The sequence below is a fragment of the Triticum aestivum genome, chromosome 2D (assembly GCF_018294505.1).
Source record: "Triticum aestivum cultivar Chinese Spring chromosome 2D, IWGSC CS RefSeq v2.1, whole genome shotgun sequence".
Classification (NCBI taxonomy): Eukaryota; Viridiplantae; Streptophyta; class Magnoliopsida; order Poales; family Poaceae; genus Triticum; species Triticum aestivum.
The window spans coordinates 18,647,043-18,673,745 of NC_057799.1; the positions used below are offsets into that span (position 1 = coordinate 18,647,043).

The 26,703-nt window shown below is 45.2% G+C and overlaps 1 protein-coding gene and 1 long non-coding RNA gene across 2 annotated transcripts; both read right to left on the reverse strand.

Annotated features, from left to right (window-relative positions):
- Positions 1-10,263: 10,263 nt before the first annotated feature.
- On the reverse strand, positions 10,264-18,983 carry LOC123051175 (uncharacterized). Its single transcript, XR_006423961.1, has 4 exons — positions 17,046-18,983; positions 13,430-13,615; positions 11,753-11,952; positions 10,264-10,554 (listed from the first exon to the last, which is right to left on the reverse strand). It is a non-coding gene; the product is annotated as an uncharacterized lncRNA (long non-coding RNA).
- Positions 18,984-19,687: 704 nt separating this feature from the next.
- LOC123051174 (transcription factor PCF1) lies at positions 19,688-20,508 on the reverse strand. Its single transcript, XM_044473979.1, has one exon. The coding sequence runs from the start codon at positions 20,496-20,498 to the stop codon at positions 20,010-20,012; it is 489 nt and encodes a 162-aa protein (XP_044329914.1). The 5' UTR covers positions 20,499-20,508; the 3' UTR covers positions 19,688-20,009.
- Positions 20,509-26,703: the final 6,195 nt, after the last annotated feature.

Consider the following 26,703-nt stretch of genomic DNA (forward strand, 5'->3'; position numbering starts at 1 on the left):
CTTGAAAACCGTGAGATCATGAAGAATTAATGGTATGTATCAGTAGGATAACCCTTAAATTCCTCCATATATGTATATACAGCAAACGGCTTAAGGCATAAGCCACCTCCTTCTCAGTTTTTTCAGATGTCTATCTTATTCTTTGGGGATTCCAAACTAGTTATGGGATAACTAACCGAAATCACTAATTGAGGAGTACTCATTTTAAAGATCACTCACACCTCCTTAGGTTGTGACAAGTGACGCGCTGTATGTGCGTCACATGTCGCAACCTGAGAGTTTTTTCTTTTTTCTAGATCCGTTTATTCAAAACTAGATCACATGTTGATAAGTTTGACAAACTTTTTTTCACGAAAAAACTGAATCGGGAGCACGTATTTTTTTCCTTTCCGGAAGCCATTTCTGAGAGTACGGCCATGCCTCTCGCGGAAGCAAATCCGTACCTCTCGCTGAAGCAAAAAATTGTGCCTCTCGCGGAAAAAAATAGAAAACACGTTTTTTTCGTTTCCGAGAGGCAAGGTCGTGCCTCTCACGAAAGCAAAACCGTGCCTCTTCTCTCGTGGAAGCAAAAATGTGCCTCTCACGACGGGGGAAAAAGAAACATGTTTTTCTCGTTTCCAAGAGGCGGGGCCGTCCCTCTCATGGAAGCAAAACCGTGCCTCTGGAAATAAAACCATGCCTCTCGCGAAACAAAAAAAAACACATTTTTTCTTGCTTCCGAGAGGCACGGCCGGCCGTCCCTCTCACGAAAGCAAAACCGTGACTCTCACGGAAGAAAAAGAAAGTGAAAACGCATTTTTTTTCGTTTCGAAAGGCACGACCGTGCCTCTTGCGAAAGCAAATCATACCTCTCGTGAAAGTAAAACCGTGCCTCTTCAAGAAGCAAAAAAACGCGTTTTTTCGTGCAAAAATAATTCTGAATTTTTTTAAAAAAACCTAAGAAGACCAGTGAAAAACCGAAAAGTTGAAAAAAATCATCTCAAAAGCCGAAAACGCATGCGAAAAATAAAAAATTCGGAGGAAGGACCCAGGGTGCGACACGTGAAGGCGGCTGAGAGCGCGCCTAGTGACACGCTCTCAGCCCCACTGCAAATGATCGTTGCGAGGCTTCTGAAGGAGCGCTCGTTAACTAGTTGCTCCCTAGAAAAGTGTCGACAAATTTCGGAGGCGACTTATTTTTTAAGCTGGAAAGAGGCGGCTTATTTTATAGGCCGCCTAAAAGAACTTGCCCTGCGACTAGCTAACTCCAGGGATTCTAATGAAACCATATAGCAGACGTAATTTTCATGTTTTTCATACTTGACACATGTGAGATTATTGGTACGTTTGAGCCCTGGCTAGTGCCACGACTTCTTTAAGTGAGCATGCTTTGTGCTCTAAGTACTCTGGCATGTACTTCGATATCAGATATGTGTTATCGTTTATGAGAGATCGGAATTGATAAAGGTGAAGCAATTGCTAACAGTATCTCTGTTAACTCATTGTTCTATACTTCCCAAATAAATTTTCTGTAATGAGCGTCTTATTTCACCTTGCATGCAAGTTGTCGCTGCGAGTATAGAAAGAAGGACATGGCTAGGGAGCGCATGAGCGCTTATTCGTCTAAACGGGCAGACCTTCCTTTTTTAACAAAAAAGATCACCTAGACCTAAAGACAGTACTAGAATGAGAAGGCACTGGTTCCCCTCCCACCACCTCCCCATGACCACGTACGCTATCATAAAATCAGTCAGAAATGTTCCACGTGCATTTATTCCTAAATGCTTGTTGGTGCAGCTGCACTATTTGGTTGCAGCGAGCACCCCGTCCAAGCCGTTGGATCTCAGTATTCTTAATGCGATTGTATTGCTACTAGTCTCCTACCTTTCAAAAGACGATATCTGGCAAAAGAGGAAAAGCATCTAATCGGCTAATCCCGTCGTGTCTTCACATTTCTCTCCGCCCCACTATTCAGCAACATCCCACGTACATGCATTTATTTGAGGCTTCAAAATTTTTTAAAATCCGTAACTTTTGACTCAAGCGTCGAATTTCAAATCCGTTTTCACCATTATGTTTGTCGCGATGAGTTCTTCAAAACTAGATCACATATGGGTATGTTTCGACAAACGTTTTTTAAAGCAACTTTGGATGCTGCAGAGGCAACTTTAGTGCTATAAAAAACAATTTCTTATTAGTCTGCGTGATATGATCGCCTATCAACGAAAATCACCTTGAAGTTGACTACCATGACTACCAAGTTAACTAGCTTCACCCTTTAAGTTTCCTACCATAACTAGCAAGTAATCTATCATAACAAGCTTCGCCTCTAAGTTCATAGTATTGTAGGCAACTTAGTTTTTAAAGTAGGCTAACAGTGTCCTAAGGTGGCTACCATGACTAGCTAGTAGCTTAACATCATCCTTAGTTGCATATAACTTAGTTTCATACATAGGCGACTTTGGACCTAAGTTGCTAACGCTATTTAGCCGCGCTTATTGGCTAGCCAGGTCACGGGTGTTAGATGAGAAGTTGCATAGGGGGTAATGAGAAGTTTCATAGGGGGCGGATCAGACAATTTCCCATAAACCTATGCAAGTTCTTAATTTTCGGTCGAGTTGCCTACAAAAAACATTAAAATCGTCAGATTTAATGATGGAAAACACACATGAGTAGGCTAGTCAGGTCGCGACGAGCTCTTCCAAACTAAACCCCACATGAATATGTTTTTTTGATTTTTTTTTCAAAAGCAACTTTGATTCTAGATGAGGCAACTTTAGTGCTAAACAGAAGCAACTTCACTCCTAAAAGTAACTAATTAGCAACAATAAGCAACTAACTAAGAATACAAAAAAAACTTTGAAACAAAGGTAGAGTATATCACATCACCTCCGTAAGAAACTTTCCTTCGACAAGAGGCAACTTTAGAGCTAAAAGCAAGCAACTTCACTACATTTTGTGTCCTCATTAATTTTGTTTAACATTCTCCGAGTGAATAGCATAAAACTACCACTTTTCGCGTTAGGGTTTTAAAAAACTACCGGATTTTTGTTTGTCGCTCATAACTACCAGAATCGACGTTAGTTGTTTCAAAAAACCCAAATGACCGTGTGTTTTACAATTGATTACGATTATGACATGTCGGGCCCACAGCTAAACAAACAGTCCCTTTGACCGTTTGTTTGACCGTTAACTGTCATGTAGGGCCCACATGTCAGTGTCTCCTCATTTTCTCCTCCTCCTCTCTGCCTCCCTTCTCCTTCTTCTTCTCCTCTCTCTGGAACTCCGTCACAGCCATGGCCGTCGGCCACACAGTTGGCGCCCGTGGAGCCCCGCCTCCGTTGTTGCTGCTGCCCTCTACGCAGCCGGCGAGGAGATTGCCGGCGTTGGGCATGGGAACCGAGCCCGTCGAGCTGCTCCGCGGCGGCTACGGGCGTTGCAAGGTTGCTCGGAGGACCAAGCCGCCTTGAGGAATGCGGCGGCTGAAGCTCCTGGGCGCGGCAGCCTGAGTTCCTGGCCATGGCGGCCCGAACGCAAAGAGAGGCTGCGGCTGCTCCAGCGGCTCGCGGCTGCGGCTGTGGCCGCGGCTCGCCTGGAGCACGGCCGGGCACAGGGAGCTGCTGGAGGGAGCGCTCGCCGGGCACGGAGAGCGGTCGGAGGCCGAGCGTCGTCGGGCGCGGGAGCGGCCGGAGGGCGAGCGTCGCCGGGCTTGGGAGCGGCCGGAGGGAGTCCGACGAGGTCACTACGCGGGTGCGTGAGCTGCAGGACGACCTCCATAGGGACCCGATTGCTTTCTTTGATTAAGTACAGGGACCCGATTGGTTTTTTATTTTTTGGCAGGGACCTGATTGCTTTTATGCCACATAACGGTCAACAAACGGTCAAACGATCAGAGCTCTTACGTGCGGGCCCGACATGTCAGAATTGCAATCAATTGTAAAACATACGGTCATTTGGGTTTTTTGGAACAACCGACTCCAATTCTGGTAGTTATCAGCGATAAATAAAAATCTGGTAGGTTTTTGGAACCATAGCGCGAAAAGTGGTAGTTTTATGCTATTTACTCACATTCTCCTTACTTCCTCACCGGTACTTCTAAGTTGCCTATTGTTCATACTCGTACGTCGTTGTTTCTAAATTGCCTATAATACTATGATGTCGTCTACCGATGATGCTTTTGTGTCTGCTATTGCTAGTTATGGTAGGCAACGTGATGGTGACTCTTGGCCACTTTAGTGTGTTTGTAGGTAACTTAGAAAAACAATGATAAACAACTTCATAATATTGTAGGAAACTATTTTTGCAAAGTTAGGCAACTGAGAAGCAATTGTAGGCAACTAATTACCAATAGCAGGCAACTAGGCATCAATTATAGGCAATTTATAGCATTTATAGGCAATTGAATATCAACCGGAGGCAACTAAGCATCAACAACAGGCAATTGAGCAGCCATGATACGCAAGTTAGAATGATGTTAGCAAAGCTCACGGATACACATAGTGCAGTGAAGTTGTTTTGTATGTAGCCGAAAAAGGCTCGCGCCCCGCTTTATATATAAAGCAACGACCAATCATCATACAACTCAACACACCCCACTCGGCACCACAACGCACACACACAAGGCACGACAGGGGTGATAAGAACAACTACATGGAGAAGCACGGCATGGCGAACCGGGAGCTCCAAGACAGCGCCTTCAGGAAGGACATGACACCAAGATGCCGCCATCGCCTGATCTAGGGATCGGGGTTTCCCCGGAGCAACAAGGAAGACGAAGAAGAGCCGCAACGCGCCTTCAAGAAGGGAACGACACCATAGGTGCCGCCGCCGTCGACCTGGCATAGCTAGAATAGGTTTTCGCCCCAGCCCGCCCTCTGCATCTCCCAGACGGAGTACACCCGCACCACCGTCACCGGCCGCCGCACACAAACCACCATGTCGCCCGCACGACCATGGCAGCCCGTCCACACCCTAGTCGCGAGCTCCGCCCACGAGCACCGCTGCAACCACCACCAAGGCCGCCGCCCTGGAATCCAAGACCCCGACACCGCCCCCACTTGAGATGCGCAGCTATGACAAGCAAAGAGACGGGTGGAAATGATCCTCTTTTCTCACCCCTATGCATCCCCCTACAGTACCGAGACCCACCTCCAGGACGGCCAGGTCTGGCCACCAACGCCCCGCCCTGCCGCTCCCGGCCGAAGGACGAGCTCCCCGGTGGCATACCACCAACCGAAGGGAGGCAAGGATGATTCCGTGGCCCTCCTGGCGGGGGAATCGTCCCTCAACGGTGGACGATGACTGGGAGAGGATCAGCCCTCCGGCGAAGACAGCACATGCACAACGAGGAGAGGATGTAGAGGCCGAAACGGTCCGCCTGCAGATGAGACGACATTGGAGAAGTCGACTGTCGTCGCAGCCGAAGGCGCCAAGCTACCGTGTTGCGACATGATGCAGGGAGGCCACGCGCGAGCTCACCGCGCCACCTTCGCCCACGGCCAGAACAGCCACCATGCCAAGCCGCTGCCCCAACCCACGCCATCCACCAGCCACCATAGCAACAGAAGCCTCTGGGGCGCCAACCACCACCATCGTACCTACGCATCCACGCCCTGTCCAGATCCACCCGGAACCCCGCCACACCACACCAGAGCACCAGGACACCAGCCGCATCACCGCCACCGTATCATGGCCGCCGACCACCCCTGCCACCACCAATCGCCACGTCAACTGGATCTGGGAAGGGACTCCCAGATCCACCGCCAGCACGTCCCTAGGAACCCCCCTAGTCGTTGCTAGAGGGGGAAGGGAGGAAGCAGCGCCGGAGGGCCACAAGTCGTCAGGAGGAGGGAGTCAGAGCAGGGGCCAGTCCGGGGCCCGACGCCGCCGAGCAGTGGAAGGCGCCCCGCGACGCCTGCCACCCGCACACGGGAGAAACCACCCCGACGCCGCCTACGCGAAGCGGCCTTTGGTCGGTGACGCCATCGGCGACGGCGAGGGAGGGGAGGTCGGGGAGAAGGCCTGGGGGCGGCGGCGCTAGGGTGCCTCCCGGGGGCGCCCGCGGGAGCGCCTCGGGAGGGGAAGGAGTCGGGCTTGCGCTTTGTTTTGTATGTAGCACTAAAGATGTCTTGTGTTTTGAATGATCTTTCTCGGTTTTACGCAAATCAACCTAATAATCAGTCCAACTAGGCCAAAATAAAGAAGTTGCTTCCTTACAGCACTAGAGTTGCCTCCATTGCACCAAAGTTACCCTCGAAATAAAGTTTGATGAAACCTACTCATATGAGATCTAGTTTTAAAGAACTCGTCGTCGGAAACTTGACAATGAAAACGGAACTAGATTTCGATTCTTGAATCAAAAGTTATGGCTTTTACAACTTATTAAACCCCGAAATAAATGCAACTGAGGACATGATTTAGACTGATTCAATCGGCAGCCATGTGCGCTATGGAATGTGACCAAACAATTTTCTTTTTTAACATAGACAGCTGGACACAAGGACATGCAGTTACTATATATGGCAGTGCGGCGCTCCCTAGCCACTTAAATCCAAAGATGAACAAATTCAGTTATGACGTGTTATCATCTCCTGCTCCAGTCACGATTTTTGTGTGCTGGTTAGGTGTATTTTTGGGTTGGCTTTTTCACTACTAGGGGAAACCCTAGTAGTAGCGCGGGTTTTGAGGCTATCAGCAGCGCGGGCAGCCGCGCTACTACTACGGCGTTACAGCTAACTGTTAGTAGTAGCGCGGTTTGTACCCGCGCTACTACTATTGACTATATCAGCAGCGCTTTTCCGGAACGCGCTACTATTAATTAGCTGTAGCGATTTCCTAGCCCGCGCTACTGCTATATCTTTCATCATTTCCCCCTGGCTTCCTACCCCGTTTCAGCTTCAATAAATTGCAATTTCCAGATACTAGGTACTACTAGATATCAATTTCATAAAGCATTATAGGTACTAGGTAGTACTCCCTCAGTTCCAAATTACTCGTCGTGGTTTTAGTTCAAATTTGAACTAGTTAGTTCAAATTTGAACTAAAACCACGACGAGTAATTTGGAACGGAGGGAGTACTAGATAACAATTTCATATATACTCAACATGCATCCTCAAGCAATACTAGGTGATATCGACGACAATCATCATATGTAGTTCTAGATGATATCGACGACGATCATCATATGTAGTTCTACATGATATCGACGACGATCATCATATGTAGTTCTAGATGATATAGCCACACACATATGTAGTTTTAGATGATATCGACGACGATCATCATCCTCAAGCCTGGGCGGTGGGTGTTCCTGATAGTAATTAGGATGGTCTGTCCAACACGAAGATTCTTGCCAACGAGGAATCTCTTCGACCCAACCGAGTTTAAGTGTGTGCGACCGTCTGTGTCCATGCGGTAAGTACAGGTGGTGACGGAGCCCCTTGCGGTAAGGCATAGTCCAGCTGAGCCTTCTTCATCAGGCTCGATACCACAACTCACAGATAGGTTCTTTGGCAATTTCTAAATAAGAAAAACATATCAATTAATAAATAGCCTCGCACATACTCTTGCAAATATATTTTTATTAAGTATAGATTTCTACACTATCAAAAGACACAGTACTACACATTTGTACTAATTAAGCATTAATTCTACTAATAAGTATATATGAATTATCTACACTATTAATAGTTTCTTGGATTCTACACTAATAAGCATGTGATCAGACTCTACACTAAAGCATATCATCGACTAGATTCCACACAGCATATCATTGGACTCTACACTAAGAGTATCATCGGATTCACTAAGCATATCATCGGATAATTTGCATTTGTAAGTATAACAATAAAGCATGTATATATCATCAAATTACTACAGTCAGTATAACATATCATTTCATGCCGATCGACCATGGTACTTGTCAGGCGGGTCACGAATGGCACCCCGACAAAGTCATCACGTGGCAGAACTATGTCCCATAGGTTGCACACCTCCTTCTCGCTCAGCCTCATTCTTTGAGCTATGATGGCTTCATGAAGTGGGTTCTCATCATCTTCATCGAGTGGGTCCTCATTATCTTCATCATCTTTGTCATCTTTGTCATCTTCATCATCTTCCACCAGGTTGATATAAATGACAGCCAGCTTGGGTCTTTCTGCTCTGAAGGAGAAGCTGATCAACTCACCACCAGTAAGACGCATGCGGGCGAGGAAACGGGCCCATCCATCTCCTCCAATCTGCGACATATTGCGTCCTTTCTCGACCTCCATAGTGTACGGCCCCCCAAGAGCCTCAAATGTCACAGTGTCTCCTGTCAGCTTGTTGAATTTCAACCTCACATTGCATGGGACGATCTGTGTAAAAAAGAAAAATGAAACATTGCAGTAATGCCAACACTAAAAATAAAATAGTTGTTACATTTCATCTAATTTCCTACCGCCGCATGACGAAAACTCAGCTGGAAATAAATGCCGAACAGCTTGCCAGTTGCAAGGCTGCTGGCGCACCTTGACTTGCAAAGTCGACATGGTGGTGGTGGTGGTGGCGCCATTTTCCTAAAGCAATATGAGCAAAGGATTAACGATCCACTTCACAGGAAAGAAAACAGTAGCATGTGATATTTTTGGTTCTTCTTCAGTTATATTTTCATAGTGGAACCCGATCCCAAAAAGTAAACAACAAGCTCTCAATTTGATGAAGAGATTCTTCCGCGAGAAGCAATTTGATGGACAATTATAATCCTAAGATCTAGTAACACACAAGATGACAAGGTATCACCTATGAAAGCATTTCAGTGGCACCTATTGCCGAAAAAACTATTTGGACCCTACCAAAGGTATAATCCTAAGATCTGTAATAAGTTATCTACCAAATCAAGGTATCACCTACCAAGACACATTTCATCTAATTTGGCCCCTATTGCCTAAGATAACTGATTAAAAAAACAAGTGACAAATTTAATTGGGATTAACTTAGCACTTGCAAACTAAATACTTGTATCAAAACCAATATCTAGCAGATCATGATACCACCTACTAAAGCATTTCAACTAAATTGGCACCTACATTTTGCAAAAAATAACTTATTACCGAAAAACAAAAGCATCTAGTTATCCATATGAAATTCGTAAGCCCTCGCTGCATCTAGGTAGGGCAGCCCTCGGGGGGTGCTGTCAAGGAGGGGGGATGGCATGGTGACCTCGGTCGGGGGTGCTGACGAGGGGAAGGCCGGTGACTTTCCTACGAGAGGGGGCGACGACAGCGGCCGACGAGGGGATCGAGGGCGGTCGGCCAAAGGCGCCCGGCCAGAGCTCGCGGGCAGCGACAAAGTGGGCGGCGAGAGGGTGGAGGAGCAGCGGAGGGGCGGCGAGAGGGGGGAGGAGCATTACCTGCGGCGGCGGTGGCGGAGGAGAAACCCTAACCGCAGCTGCCGGCATCGGGCGGAGGCGGACGATTGAGAGATGAGCGTGCGAGGGGCCGGCCGGGCCACGTGTTTTGTTTTGCTTTAGCAGTAGCTCGGGTACAGGGAGCGCGCTACTGCTAAGCCCAATATCAGTAGCGCTTTGTCCTAAAAAAACGCTACTGCTAAGTCTAAGCATGTAAAAACATCAAAAATATACATTGATCATCATTGATCTTTTTGTGTAGAATCTAAATAGTCAACATGAATCCTCACCGTACCTGTATAAGCACAGGCGCGAGGATTCATATTGCAGGCACAAATCCTAAACATATAGTTCAATGAAGACCAAGTGCTCGAGATAGTTTGAGAAGTAACATATTTAAGATGGTAAACACCTTGTTCACTTAGCAGTATGGGACTAAACTTAATTAGTTAATTAATTGCAAGGGGGTAATACTTAGCAGCAGCGAGTTTTGAAGAAAAACGCTGCTACTAACTACTTTAGCAGTAGCGCATCCAGAAGAAGGGCGCTACTACTATATACTGCTACTGGGCTATTAGTAGCGCGGTTTCCTGAAGCTCGCTACTGCTAATTAGCAGTAGCGTTTGTTTTTAAACCATGCTGCTGCTAAGATTCTGTGTATAAGGTTTCTCTAGTAGTGTTTCTCTTTCCTATTTCGTAAATAAAAAAGGCACCACGTGGCGGAACTGCCATAAGTTCTCTTACTTTCCTGCTTAATGAAAAGTTTCCTCACTTTCTCCGAATTCAGAGATCAGACATGCGCTATTGGGTTCAAAATTCATCAAACGAGAACAGTTCAATGAAGCTGCCCCTTCAAACCCGTATCCTCTAAAGTACCAATTGTGCAGGAAAAAAACAATAATAGTCTACATTTAGCTTACATGTTGACAAGGCCTCCTTTCAATTTGATGTCAGAACACAACCTCACTCATTCAGTTATACTGAAACTATGTTATACAAACCTGCAGCTCCTGTCCTGGCGACCTTCAGAGGCAAACAGACTTCGACCACCAAACTGTTGGCTTGGCAGGCGACTTGGTTAACCAAAAATCTTAGAACTGCCATGATATTCTTGCCGGATAAGAACTAAAACATAATCACCATCACCTCGACAACCAGATCTTCCATTGCCAACATCTCAAGGGTTCACCTGAAAAATATATCACACAGCATGAATCGGTCAAAAGAAAAATAGACTGAATGGCATCCACATTAGCATGAACATTTAAGCATCCCGTGTTGGCAAAATTTTCTGTAAATGCCAACAAAAAACAAGAGAAACTGTCACCAATGTAACAGTAGAACACAGAAACCCACAGCTTTAAATTACATCATTTCTACATATAGAAACCCACAGAAACAAGAGAAACAGTCACCAGTATTGTTTTCTACATACAGGATATATGTGTTATAGGTCATCATAGTGATCTTTGAACCCTACCTAGTTACCTGACTTCCCATTTTATAGGTGTGCGTGTTTTTTTTAATCCTACAGCTACTCAGCTGGATATCATTGTTACGGAAAAGATCCCAAAAATACCTCACATGCCTAACAATAGCCAAAGGAGTGGCCTTCTTGCTAAATGATTGTGGCATCTCCATGAAAAACACCACTCCTGATAGACTGGTTACTCAGTCCACCAATGTTTGTTATGTATTGTGAGCAGAAACAGACTGAACCCTGCTGTACATTTCTGACTTGATTATACACAATTATTCAATGATTCACCTACTGCTCTACTTCATCTTCACCACTCCGTTCGAAAGTAAATGAAATGGAAGAAATGGGCTTTTAAGAAAGGAGACCTCCTAGGAAGTAAGACGAGAATATAAACTTAGCCGTCCATTGATCAAGGTGTTAGAAAATGTAAACATTGGAAGTATACTAATAGGAATTTTGCACACAAAAAAAGGAAACGTGTGCTGATAAAGTTGGCCAGGGTTTCATCATCTCTGTAATGAGCATCTTATTTCACCTCGGATGCAAGTTCTGCTCTCGTCGCGGTTTTTTGTGTGATGTTGGGCTCATTCTCTCTTCATCTTTCGTAATGCAAAAAACCTCCACGTGGGAGAACACGGACTGAAAAGATGCGCAGAGTATCTAAAAAGGAAGCGCAAGACTGAAGAAAAGAAATCAGAGGTCAGACATGTGCCATTTGATTCAGTGAGTTACTTCAACCAATGAAATGAGTTCAATCAAGCTACCACTTCAATCCCCTGCCTTCTAAAAGTACCATTGGGCAGGGGAAAAGGCAATAATAGTCTACATTTTTGCTCAAGAGTTGACAAGAACTACCAATTCAATGCCAGAACACACAACTGCACTCATTCAGTTGTACTAAAAGTACCTTATACAAACCTGCAGCTCCCCTCCTGTCGACCAAAACAGGCAAACAGGCTTTGATCACCAAACTGCTGGCTTGGCAGGTGACATGATAAAACTAAAATCTTAAGAGTAGCACCCGTTTTTCTTGCAGGAGCGGGACTAGAAAATCATCACTATCATCTCCGCAACCGAATCTTCTTCACCGGCATCTCAAGGGTTTCTCTGAAAATATATTGCCACAGCATGTATCAGCCAAAGAATGGCGTAAACATTAGCCTGAACATTTAGGTATCTCGTTTCAAAATACAAAATCACTAATAAACAAAGGTCTCAGCAAAATCTTTAATCATGTATAGATCAAATATATTGGCCAAACACAGAAATAGAAAATAAATGGAAATTCATTGTTATGTCTTGTGGATTCTACTAAAATGGGAAAACATAAATTGCACTTTAGTTACGGTTTTGATGCCCTACATAAGATTTGCAGGGAATAGTGTCTTGATTGGAGAGAGATGGTAGGAGAGATAGACACAGTTTGTCTTGGACTTGTAAAAAATATCTAATATACAGTCAAAATATATCTCCCTAACATCACTAATTAACAGAGTTTGGACATGATTCAACGAACCAAAAGTCCACAAAATCAGAAGATAAGACTGCTGAAATAAGTATCTACTCACAGAAAAATGTTTCCAATTTTACCTGAGCGCATTTTTAGAATCCTCCAAACTATGAAGGAAAGGAAATTTTCATAAAGAAATTCATAGACTTAATTTCTGAAGGATTTCAATCCTATGAAATTATTATAAACCAAATGTGTCATTACTGTTATCAAATGGAGGCAAGCTCATAGTAGCCAGAAATATGTGAGTTGACACCATGGCCACCGTCCCAGGTTCATCGACCCCAATCAAGGGCCCAGGTCATGTTCCATGGCCAGGGCGTATTCCCGCGAAGACTGGATGATGCAGGTACTAGGACACCCGTGGCAGAGAGTGAAGGCGCAAGAGGCAGGAGCTTAGCTGTAGCGGAGACAACCGAGGAAGAAAAACAGCATATACTAACTACGCTCCTTTATATGCAGCTGGATTTCCTTATCCAAATACCTCGCATGCCTAACACCGGCCAATGGTGTGCCTTTCTTGCTAAATGACTCTGTTGTCTCCATGAAAACATCAAGCCTCATAGACTGGCAGCTCAGTCGATCCATTTTTGTTATGTATGTGGGCAGAAAAGAGAATGGACCATGCCGCACATTTATGACTTGATTATTCATCGATTGTCATCAGCTCCTGCTCTAGTCATGATTTGTGTGCGTTCGTTAGGTGTATTTTTGGTCAGGCACTTACCCACTTCATCTTTTGTAATCTAAAAAGCAACCGCGTGGCAGAACTGCCATAAATTCGCTTGCTTAATGAAAAGATGCACAGTATCTACAAAGAAAGTGAAGGACTGACGAAAAAGAAATCAGAAGTCAGACATGTGTCATTTGATTCAGTTAGATATTTCATCAAACGAAATCAGTTCAATGAAGGTGCTTCTTCAATCCCTTACATTCTGGAGTATCATTGTGCAGGAAAAACAAGCAATAATACTCTATGTTTGGCTTAAATGTTGACAAGAACTACTTCAGTTCTGTGCCAGAACACACAACTGCATTCATTCACTTATATTGAAAGTAGCTTTATATACAAACCTGCACCTCCCCTCCTTGCGACCTCACAGGCAAACAAACTTCGATCACCGAACTGCTGCCTTGGCAGGTGACTTGGTAAACCAATATTCTTAGAGTTGCAGCGATGTTATTGTAGTAGCAGAACTAGAACATCATCACTATCGTCTCGACAACCGGATCGTCATCACCAGCATCTTAAGGGTTTCTCTGAAAATATATTGCCACAGCATGAATCAGCCAAAGAGTGGGTCCACATTAGCACGAACATTTAGATATCTCATTTCTACATACAAAATCTTTAATAACAAAGGTCTCAGCGAAACAGTAGAACCGAGAAAATATTAGCTTTCAGAAGTTACATATATGTTAAACGCAAGTAAAACACTAGTGTTCGTCTAAAAATAACCAATTATCACATGAATGAAACCTGCAAAGCATTGTCATGCTCCAGAAATGCGAGAAGCAAAGCGTTTCTCCATAACACTGCAGTAGAAGATTATGTTACAAAAAGGAAGGAAATGAAGTTCTGAATGATTGATTACATCTTTTCCTAAATTACATTGTATACAGAATTTTTTTACACAAAATAATCATAAATCTCATGAGATTAACAACATCCTTTGGCAAAAAGATACGACGACCAGAAAGTTTACAGAGCTAGAGTGTTCTCCAGAATAGCACAACAACATTCAATTAACCAAACATTACAAAATAACCAGGAAAACAACCAGGAAGTTTAAAACAGAGCAACATTAGAAAGAAATACAAAACGTCCTATTGAGCAACATTACAAAATGGAGCATTGCCAAACCAATCAAATTTCATGAGATGTGTTCCTGTCGTTTGCTAGTTTTTTTATTGCCATTGCTTGTTATGCAGCCGGTCCTGGAAGAAAACATTCATATGCAATATCTTGGAGCAGTTGAAAACAACATCAATTAACCCAACTGAATTTCAGGAAATGTTTGCTGGGCTTTTTTATCAAGCTTAAAGCCCTGCCTTATAAAGTAAGCAAAGTAACGGTACAACAGGGGCACCAGTTTAAACTGACAGAACGGAAGTCACCAGGGTCACGGTCACTTAGAGACGCTCCCACAGACATCCAGGGTGTACAGCTAGGAAAGTGATGAAAAATAACTAGAGAAGGGATTACAAAGCTTTAGAAAAACTCCCCTAAACAAACTACTTCACCAGCTCCCAAGTTACTGCCATGACGCAAAATACTAGTTTGCCAGTAACTGCCGATCTGCCATCATTTTTTTACTGCTCTATTGATATTCAAAATGGAGTGTGCCAGGCCTGGGCTCAATTGACAACAGAGTCGGTGAGCATGCGCCAGATCCTCCAACAGTGAGGATGATAAGGAAGTTCCACATTGATGACAGATCATGATACCAGAATTAGCCTAACAATACCACAAGGTACAACAATGAGGATGATCAAGGAAGTTTCACATTGATGACAGATCATGATACCAGAATTAGCCTAACAATACCACAAGGTACAAAGAGAATTCCAGAGCATATGCGTAGCTGCCGACTGAAAGCAGAACCACCTTATGTTGAGGCTGTGCAGCCATCTCTGCTAACTACAGTTTTTGCTGTAATGTAGCCACCATTGGGAACAGACCAAGCCTAAGGAGGTGACATGAAGCCTAAGCAGCAGACACCTTCCTAGGACATCCTTCGTATCAGTTATTTAGCACATTTTGTTGTTGTATCTACTAGATATAAAAAAACAGATTAGTTCTATCGCTTAGGGGTATGATTAAGATTTGGTCCTGTATACGAGGCATTGGAATCTCATCAATATAGTGCGCTAGCACACTACTCTATGTTCACTAAGCAATTAAAAACCATTGGGCCAGGTGACAAAGCCCTCAGGAGCCTGCCACTGACCTGCAGTAGTTTAGCGGTAGCTGTTTATTCTTCTTAATAGTTTGCTGTGGCTAACTTTTACTCCCTCCATCCCATAATGTAAGACGTTTTTTGCCACTAGTGTAGTGGAAAAAAACATCTTACATTATGGGACGGAGGGAGTAGGTTATTGGCTAGCATAGGCTGTTAGGATCTTTTTGGTTTTGCAGGTTCACCCTTGTAAATCTTTGTGCCTTTTGGCATTATTCTTCTGATACAAAACGACACGCATTTGGTGCATGTTAAGAAAAAATAAACTATGGAAATTGGTATATATTCTGCGTCAACTTCAGTATATTAGTTTTATGTAAGAAGCACTGATACGTCAGATTTAGCCGAATTGGCGTCCTAGTACCCAAGGGGGGAGGGGTACGGGGATACGTGCGGATACGTTGGAATACACGTATCCTGCAGTATTCCATGTGTTTTGAATTTAAAAAAGGGGAACAAATCGGGATACGGCTTAGATACGTTGTGGACGTGGTGGGGACTCGAGAGTCAGCCTCCAGAGACCCATTCGCCAGCACCTAGAACTTCTCTGGTCGCCGGCACGCCACCGTCATTTCCCGCAAGCCCAGCTCTCCCCACGACACTAACTAAAAAATCTCCCATCTAAAAATTATCAGTCCCTCAAAAAAAAATCTAAAAATTATCATTAAATCTTTATTACCTGATGTTTATTTTTCTACGCAAATCCTAAAAATCTGACATCAAAATTTTGGACATGGTAAATCAAACATTTTACATGGCAATTTATATTGGCGCGAGGTTGGCAAATTTAGTTTGCAAGCACGGTAATTTCCTAGCAAATAAATGAACTGAGGCGGATTTGCCATGCTCACCAACTAAACTTGCCTTCCTCGGCAAACATAATTTGCCATGAAAAACTTTCGTTTGCCATGCCTAAAAATCTGACGTTCGCTAGATATTCAGATCCATTTTCTGAATACTTATATACCCTGCTGTATCCCCAAATGACTGTTTTTTTAAATGTCATATCACGTGTCCCCATACTCATATCCATAACCCCGTATCGGTGATGCATAGATTTTTGACACAGCTATTCTCCGGGTATTTACCCTGTTATGATCCCCTGTTACGATTTAAGGACCATACCACCTGGACCAAACAGTCAGCTTTACATGAGTTTTCCTAATCATGTACTCCCTCCGTTCCTAAATATTTGTCTTTCTAGAGGTTTCAAATGGTGACTACATACGGAACAAAATGAGTGAATCTACACTCTAAAATATGTCTATATACATCCGTATGTGGTGACCATTTGAAATCTCTAGAAAGACAAATATTTAGGAACGGAGGGAGTACTACAGACGTGACTAAGAATAATATAAAACTCTAAATAGGTCCTTGCTTATGTATGATTTTCAGTTTGACCTCTGTTCATATCAGATATATGTAATATCATGAATTGTCATTCACTAAAGAAATAAAGGTATGTATCTGTTTTTGTCATCAATTATTGTAACTTCTGGGTAAAACTGTAACAATACTCCCTCTGTTCCAAAATATAAGGTGTATTAATTATTTTCATAAGTCAGACTTTGCTATATTTGACTAAGTTTATATGAAAAAAATAAAACACCACATATGGAACGTAAGGAGTACTTCATACTGCACTTGGTCTGCAGCATGATAATGCAACATACCACATCGCACCAAGGAAGTACTTCCAAAAAAGTAAAATAGCAGTACGTCCATACCTGAACTCATACAGCCATATTAGTTAGCGAAAAGTGCATGATCTCGTCCAAGCATTTGGGTCACAGAACTGACTGGGCTTCAGGGGCACACTGAGTGCAATCCTACAATGCTGTTGATCTGAAATGTGTTCAGACAGAAATAAATATGACCATCTTTTGGAGTTCTCTTGTAAAAAGTTCAACAGAAAATATAACTTAAACATCAGCAAAATGAAAGACAAAATTCATGGACATAGATATATTTCGAAGTACCTACAGAAACCTGATCCTTGAGCTGACCATAAAGTATCTTAGGAAAAGTTTGTTAACTAATGGAAAAACAGAAATATCTTGTCTGACTTCCATGCTGCCAAAAATAGGCAAGCATGCATATACTGTCATCGCCTTCCAAATGGAACAATATGCAACCACGTGGAATATATGACCTGACTGCTAACAGCCATGCACATTTGCGCCATGAAAAAACATTTCCTTTACTATTTGCATTTGGGGTACGAAAGACACAATTAAGCCAACAGTTACAACCACCAATCACACTAACAGCAAACAAGCCATTTGATTTCCAACTTCGACTATCACTGGTTTCTCTGATATCACAAAGAAGTATTATGCCAAACTTCAGCTGCAGAACCAAAACCAAATGCCAACAAAAATAATGCAGAAAATAGAACATTGCCATAAAGGCTAAGCACCATTTAAATTAAAATGAGCACCAAACCATCCACAGGAACTTGGACATTGTTTCCAACATCAATAGCACTCGCTCAACCAACACTGACAGAAATCTGCCCTTTTAAGCCACTAATAATTCTACGATCCCAATCCCCCTCCCCTGATCACTCGAATCGCCCATCATCTAAAGGCCCTAACCCATGCCGTGGCAATAAGATTCAATTATTCCGGAGGGGAAGACTGATACTACAGAGCCCAATAGGCCCCTCAACACTCTATGACTAACAAGCCCCTAACCCTAGCTTCCCCTGTGCCAATTACTTGAGCTTAAAACAGCTCAAGTGTTCTCCAAAATAACACAAAATGTCCTCTTAAGCAACATTACAAAATGGAGCATTGGCAAACCAATCGAATTTCACAAGATGTTTTCTGTAGTTTGCTAGGTTATATATGGTCATTGCTAGTTATGGAAACATTCCTGACAGAAAACAATCGTATGCAATATCTTGGAGCAGTGACAAACAATATTCAATTAACAACTCGAATTTCAGAAAAAGTTTGCTAGTTTTTTTTATACACGCTTTACATCAAGGGACTACAACTACGAAGAAAACGATGAAAAAAAACAAGAAAAGGATTACGCATTCTGGTGTATTTCGAGAAAAAATTAATCTATGGAGATTGAGTCCTGTATATTCTGTCTCAACTTTGGTAGTTTAGTCTCCCCTCCCCTAAAGAAGCTAGTTTGATAAAGCTGTCCTCTGGGCAGTATGTACACTGTTATGATCCCCCTGTTACGATCTAAGGGACCATATCAACTACAGCCATGGCTAAAAATAGTATCAGCTCTAAATAGGTCCTTGCTATAATATGTGAGATTTTCAGTTTCAACTCTGTTCATATCAGATACATGCAATTCCATGACTTGTCATTCAGTACAAATATGGATATGTATATGTTTCTGTTATCAATGATTTTAACTTGTGGGTAAACTGATAACTTCTGGGTAAAATTATAACAATACTCCCCTCTGTTCCAAAATACAAGGCATATTAATTATTTCAGAAGTCAACCTTTTCTATGTTGGACCAAGTTTATAGTAAAAAAATTAATACACTTCAATTTTAGAACAGATTCTGAAAAAAATAATAGACCTTGCTTATATTTTGGAACAGAGGGAGTACAGCATACTACACGCGGTCTGCAGCATGATAATATAGCATAAAACATCGTGCCAAAAAGCACTTCCAAAAAAGTAAAATAGCAGTACATTCATACCTGGATTCGCAGCCATATTAGTTAGTAGAAGTGCATGATCTTTTCCAAGCATTTGGGTCACAAAACTGACTGGGCTTCAGGGGCACATTGAGTGCAATCCTACATTGCTGTTGGTCAGATATGACCATCATTTTGAGTTCTCATCATGGCAAAACTTAAAACAGAAAATAAGCTTAAACATCAGCAAATGAAAGACAAAACTCATGGTGGTAGTATTCTAAATTCTAAAGTATCTAAAGAAACCTGATCCTTGAGCTAACCATAAAGTGGATTACAAAAAGTTTGTTAACTACCGGAAAAAAAAAAAAATGTCTTACCTGACTTCCGTGCTACCAAAAATAGGCAAAGCATGCATGGTATATTCAACACTGTCCTGGCCTTCCAAATGCAACGGTACACAACCACATTGAACATATGACCTGACTACAAACCGACATGCAGATTCGTGTGAAGAAAAACGCATTCCTTCGCTATTTGCGTGAGTTCGGAACAGACACAATTAAGCAAACAGTTATAATGATCAATCCAACCAACAGCAATCTCGTCTGTCACAGGTTGATCTCCAATTTCAACTATCACAGGTTGATCTGATAATAAGCATGAAGGAAGTATTATGCCAAACTTCTGCTGCAGTCAGATCAGGTATTCATCAGAAGGCCAACTACCGCCAAAAACATGCAGAAAACAGGACATTGCCATAAAAGGCTAAGCACCATTTAAATTAAAATGAGCACCAAACCATTCACAAGAACTTGGACATTGTTTCCAACATCAAGAGCACTCGCTCAACAGACACAGACAGAAATCTGTCTTTTTTAAAGCCACTAATAATAATTCTACGATCTGAATCCCCCTCCCCTGATCACTCGAATCACCAATCATATAAAGGCCTAACCCGTGCCGTGGCAATAAGATTCAATTATTCCGGAGGGGGAGACTGATACTACAGAGCCCAATAGGCCCCTCAACACTCTAAGACTAACAAGCCCCTAACCCTAGCCTCCCCTGTGCCAATTACTTGTTCTCCTCGCCGGCGGGCGGCGCGGACGCGAGGGGCGGCTCGTCGGCGCTGGGCGGCTGCATGAGGAGCGCGGTGTAGTAGGGCACCTGCACGAACGGGGCGACGGGGACGGCGGCGGGGGGCGCCTCCTGCGGGGTGACGCCGGTGCCGGTGGCGGCGATGATGGAAGGCTCGGCCTGGCGGAGCAGCCACTCGATGGTCTCGCCGTCGGTGCGGTGGCCGAGCTCGCGGGTGAGCTGGAAGACGCGGGCGGCGACCATGGCCGGGATGCGGACCCGGCGGCCGCGGCCGGCGACCTTGGCGTGGCGGTCCGATGAACGGCGCGGGCGCGCCCGGCGCGCGGCGGCCGAGGCGGAGGAGCCATCGGCGGCGAGGGGGGAGGGGAGGCCGCCGGCGGCGGCGGCGGGGGAGGGGCTGGGGTTTAGGGTTTGGGCGGGGACGAGGTTGTAGAGGACGAGTTCCGAGGGTGCGGTGGACATCATTGGATTTGGGGGGTGGGGGTGGGGTGGGGTGGGTTCTGGATGGTGGGGCCGGCGAGCGGTGGTGGGGTGCGCGGCCGTGGTGGGGCTACGGGGTGGTTTTATAGGATGGAAGGCCCTCGGCCTCTTGGGGGTGGGGGTGGTGGGTTGGGCCGTTTCACTTGTTTCATTTCCATTTTCCATCTCAAGATAAATCTCTTCCCTAGAACAAACTCTATTTTTCAAGTAAAAACAAATTTATGTCCCTAAAAAAGGTAAAAACAAATTTATTTATACCTAAAAATGATACTGTTATTTTGCCTTTGTGAGTACTCTCTTCCTTCAGAATTATAAGATGTTTTGGATATTTCAATCTGGACCGCATACGGGCTGAAATAAGTGAACAAAGACACTAAAAGCGTCTACATACATCTCTCAAAAAAAATTTAGAACGTCTCATAATAGTGAATGGAGGGAGCATGTAATTATGACCTCCTATTTTAAATATAGATTGTATAGATCGATTACAAAAAATGGATTAAGATTGGGATGGTTTTTCCTTAGTAGTCTGGTTTTTATTCGAATTCATGAGTATCCATCTAATGGTTCTAGTCAATTTTTATATCATCCTATAATGAGGCGTATATCTATAGCCCCTTAATTGTATTTAATGTCTCATAAGTACTCTTTGGTTTTATTTTGAATGCGTTATAATTCTTTTGCTAACAGAAATTGCTCATGTATTTGCTCTTGACGTGTGCATGTAAGATTTCACACGATGTTTCATACTGACATAGAATCTTGCAATGACTCACATGTGATGGATTATAATTTTCTTGTGGTTGTAATATACTCAGGTAACATGTATAGAGTTTATTGTAGCTTGTAGTATACACAACTAAATGTTCTTCATACTATTTTCTTCATCAAAAGTTTTCAAGGTAAGAAACACATGCAAATTAAAATATTTAAATATAGGTTATCTAGATCAACTAAAAAAATAGGCTAAGTTGGGTTCTTAGTAATCTTTCTCTTCATTCGAATTCATGATTATCCAGCTATTGGTTGTAGTAAACTTTTATGCCATCCTATCACTACAAAAAAAAGACACATCCGTGACTTTTTGGGCCGAATGAAAAAAAATTATGTCATACTTATGACACTTCTATGACGATAATTGTGACAAAATCCGGTATCATCATAGATGTGGTGGGGTCCTACTTCTATGACAAAAAATCATAACAGAAAATGGGCTTTTCGTCCTGGGCGGGCCGGAGATGCAGCTGCATGACATTCTTTGGGCCGTCCATGACGGAAAAAACCGTGGTAGAAGCGAGGGCGCGGAAAATATTGGGGAGTCCCCGGTTACGGTGGGTGGTCGGGGGCCGAGCGATGCGCGTTTCTCTCGTACGTACGCATGTGTGTGCGAGGCGTTGGGCTCTAACTGAACCCGAGCGATTGCACTGCAGGCTACGCGTTACTGAACCCGAGCGATCGATCGATGGTTGTTAACTGAACCCGATTGTGATTCCTTCGCTACTGCTGCTAACTGAAGCCGATCGATGCTGCCTCTGGATGAACAGTGAGCGTTGCGGGGGGGGTTGGATGAACAGTTCCCGGTGGGGGTGGATGAACAGGACCCCGTGGTGTTACCTCTAGATGAACAGTATCCCGATCGATCGAGCCGGTTGGGGCTGATGAACAGGACCCCGTGGAGGGCTGGATGAACAGGACCACCCCGTGGAGGGTGAGGGAGTCCTCGACTAAGGGGTCCTCGGGCGTCCGGCCTGTTATCCGTGGGCCGGACTGATGGGCTGTGAAGACATGAAGACCGAAGATTGTACCCGTGTCCGGATTGGACTCTACTTGGCGTGGAAGGCAAGCTTGGCAACCGACTATGTAGATTCCCTCTGACGTAACCGACCCCATGTAACCCTAGATCTCTCCCGTGTCTATATAAATCGGAGAGCGTAGTCCGGATAGGGAGACTCATTACCATATTCTCATAGGCTAGGCTTCTAGGGTTTAGCCATTACGATCTCGTGATAGATCAACTCTTGTAACACTCATATTCATCAAGATCAATCAAGCAGTAAGTAGGGTATTACCTCCATAGAGAGGGCCCGAACCTGGGTAAACATCGTGTCCCTCGTCTCCTGTTACCATCGATCCTAGATGCACAGTTCGGGACCCCCTACCCGAGATCCGCCGGTTTTGACACCGACATTGGTGCTTTCATTGAGAGTTCCACTGTGCCGTCGACAAAAGGTTCGATGGCTCGCCTTGTCCTTAAAGACGACATCACCTCTGGGGGAGTCCTGACCCCAGGCCAGATCCTCCGGCTGGGCGGCTTCACCATGATCGCCCGTTCGGCTGTCGAGCCGACGATGACCTCTCGGGCCATCGAAAAACCCCTTCGCATCAACTCCGAACACTCCAAGCAGATGGATCCGGCAGAGTTTTCGTCCTTAAACGAGCTCCTGGATCGCATCGCCGCTTTGAGAATCGCCATAGATTACGATCGGATCGGGCCTAAAACCGTTCAAGGAGAAATCAAAACTCCACCGGTCACCCATCAGATAGCGGTAGTCGAGGAGCAGGACGGTGAGTCTTCTTCTATGACGAAGATAGACTGTTTCCGGATCGCCGACCAGGAAGAACCGGATACCCACCAGCGAAAGGATGCGGCCGGCCTTCCGAACATAGAATCGGACGGCAGTCCTAAACAATCAGAAGATACTCCGGGGCCTGAACTGACAAGTCTGGAGGCTCTCCAGACTCCGGATAATCGGTCAGGTCAGGGTTCAGATTTAATTCCACCCACCCACCCGGACATAGACGCTCTCATGAGCATAAAGCAGCAGTCCCAGAAAACGGTCCACCACTTCTGGGCCAGATTCCTCCTTGTCAAGGACAAGGTAAAAGATTGCCATGACGAGGACGCAATATCAGCGTTCTGCAAAAATTGCGCGGACGAAGGAATCCTTAACGCCATCAATCGCCGCCGCATACTGAAATTTGCTGACTTAGCAACCATCATACAAAGGTACTGTGCAATGGAAAGCGCCTGGAAAACTCAGGCAGCTCGTTGGGAACCACCGGCCGATACATGGCCCCTCGTCCGAACAAAAAGGACACACCCTCTCGGGACGTCTGACTGAACAACAAAGAAATCAAAACCCATTATGGGGCGCGGAACCGTTCTGGAGGGATGGCTCGATGGGCCATGCAAAATACACACAACACCGGATAACGCTCCAACCCATAGCCTTAGAGCATGTTGGATACTCCGGCAAGTGGCCAAGAGCGGCGAGGATATCCTCACCAAGAATACACCAGAACAACACCCCCCCAAAAAACGACAACCCCGAAGTACTGACGGTCTTCGAGACATTCGCCTCAAACAATAGGCGCAAAAGGGCACTCCGCGAACTCGCCAAAGTCTGCCAAATCGCAGCAATAAACCCTTGGAACGACACGGCCATAACTTTCAACGCGGGTGACAAACCAAAATACAGGACAGTCCGAGCACCAGCCGCCTTGGTCCTCAACCCAATCGTGGACGGCTTTCGGCTCACCAAGGTTCTCATGGACGGCGGCAGCGGACTAAACCTCATCTATGAAGATACTCTCCGCAAAATGGAAATAGACAGGAGCCGCATCGAGAAAAGCAGTACGACCTTCTGAGGAATCATTCCCAGTCGGGAGGCGCGGTGTGCGGGAAAAATCACACTTGACGTTGTATTCGGCACGCTGGAGAATTATCGGTCCGAAGAGATAACCTTCCAAGTGGCCCCTTTCAACAGCGGATATCACGCCCTCTTAGGGCGAGATGCATTTACACGCTTCCAAGCTATACCTCATTACAGGTACATGAAACTCAAGATGCCCGGGCCCAATGGCATAATCACTCTCGCCAGTGATCCGGACATAGCACTCCGTGCCGAAAACAAAACCGCATCCCTAGCCCTCGAGGCATCTGAGGCCCTCGCGGCCGAAGAATTAACCGCACTGCGCTCCACGGTGGACAGGGATGACGTGGTCCTAGACAAACGACCCAAATCCACTTCCTTCAAGCCAGCAGAAGAAATAGTCAAATTTCAGGTCCACCCAACAGACCCGAAGAAGACAACATCTATCGGAGCGCAGCTCAGTCCCACAGTCGATGCCTCACTACGAGAATTCTTGCACGAAAACTGGGCTATATTCGCCTGGCACCCCTCAGATATGCCAGGAATCCCGCGCGAGCTGGCCGAACAGCCTCAACATACTGAAGGGATACAAACCGGTCAAACAAACACCGCGGCGCTTTTCCGAACCCAAACGACAAGCTATGGGGGAAGACCTGGCCAAACTCATCGAGGCCGGATTCATTAGAGATATTAAACATCCGGACAGGCTGGCAAACCTGGTAATGGTACCAAAGAAGGATAAATCCTGGCGCCTGTGCGTCGATTTCAAAGACCTTAACAAGGCTTGCCTAAGGATCCCTTCCCCCTCCCTCGCATTGATCAAATCATGGACGCTACCGCAGGACATGACTCGCTGTGCTTCCTTGATGCATATTCCGGATACCATCAAATCAAAATGAAGGAGTCCGATCAAGCTGCAACAGCATTCATTACGCCATATGGGCCGTTTTGCTTCAATACCATGCCTTTTGGGCTCAAGAACGCCGGCGCCACCTACCAGCGTACGATCCAAACATGCCTCGAGAAACAAATCGGCAAGACAGTGGAGGCTTACGTGGACGACGTCGTCATCAAAACCAGACACGTCGAAACACTAATAGACGATTTCCGTCTCACATTCGACAACCTCCGCACATACGACATCAAGCTTAACCCGAAAAAGTGCGTCTTCGGCGTCCCCGCCGGAAAACTGTTGGGCTTCATCGTTTCCAACAGAGGGATCGAAGCAAATCCCGCCAAAATCCAAGCTCTGTCACAATTGGCTACGCCAACGAACTTAAACAGGTCCAAAAACTCGCTGGGTGTGTGGCAGCCTTGAGCCGCTTTATCTCCAGGTTGGGGGAAAAGGCGCTGCCACTGTATCGCCTCCTGCGGCACTCCGATAACTTCAAGTGGACAGACGCGGCGACGGCCGGACTGGAAGAAATAAAAGCCCTTCTGGCAAGCAATCCAATCCTGGCCGCGCCAAATGTCGGTGAACCAATGCTCCTATATATATCGGCAACACACCAGGTGGTGAGCGTCATACTCGTCATCGAGCGAGAACAGGACGGACACAAATTTCCGCTTCGAAAGCCGGTATACTATGTATCGACCGTCCTCACACCATGCAAATCCCGGTACCCTCACTATCAATAGATAGCATATGCAGTCTTCATGGCATCTCGAAAGTTACGACACTACTTTCAGGAGTGTTCGATCACGGTGGCTTCCAAAGTGCCCCTCAATGATATAATAAACAACCGGGATGCCACAAGCCGGATTGCCAAATGGGCCATTGAGCTACTTCCATTCAACATCACGTACAAACCACATCGAGCCATCAAATTCCCAAGTACTGGCTGACTTCGTCACCGAATGGATAGAGGCCGAACTCCCTAAAGAGTACGACGCGTATTCCAACTGGGTTATGCATTTCGATGGCTCCAAAATGTTGGCGGGGCTAGGAGTGGGCGTCATATTAACGTCACCCACGGGAGATATCGTCCAGTACGTACTCCAAATATTATTCACAGACTCCAACAACGCAGTCGAATACGAGGCCTTGCTACATGGCCTTCGGATGGCCGTATCAATGGGCATACAACGCCTGGAGGTGCGCGGGGACTCAAACCTCGCAATATCCCGAATTAATGGAGACTTTGATGCCAAAGATCCAAAGATGGCAGCTTATCGCAACGCCGTCTTAAAAATGTCGGCTCGGTTCGAGGGGCTCGAATTTCATCACGTCGCCCGCGAAAGTAATCAGGCGGCAGACGTCCTTGCTCGCATCAGCGCTAAGCACGACCCCGTCCCACCTAACATCTTCCTCGAAAGGCTCTTTAAGCCATCCGTGGTGTGGCAAGGGGGAGACAGCAACGACAGTCCCGTTCCGAACACAAATATAGATAGCGAACACGTCGATATTATCGGAGGCTCAGCCACCGAAATAACACCATCGGCCCACCTCATTATGGCAGTCATTGCCCCGTGGACCGAACCATTCTTGGCCTACCTTGATAGGAAGGAGCTCCCAGAAGATCAGAACGAGGCTCGCC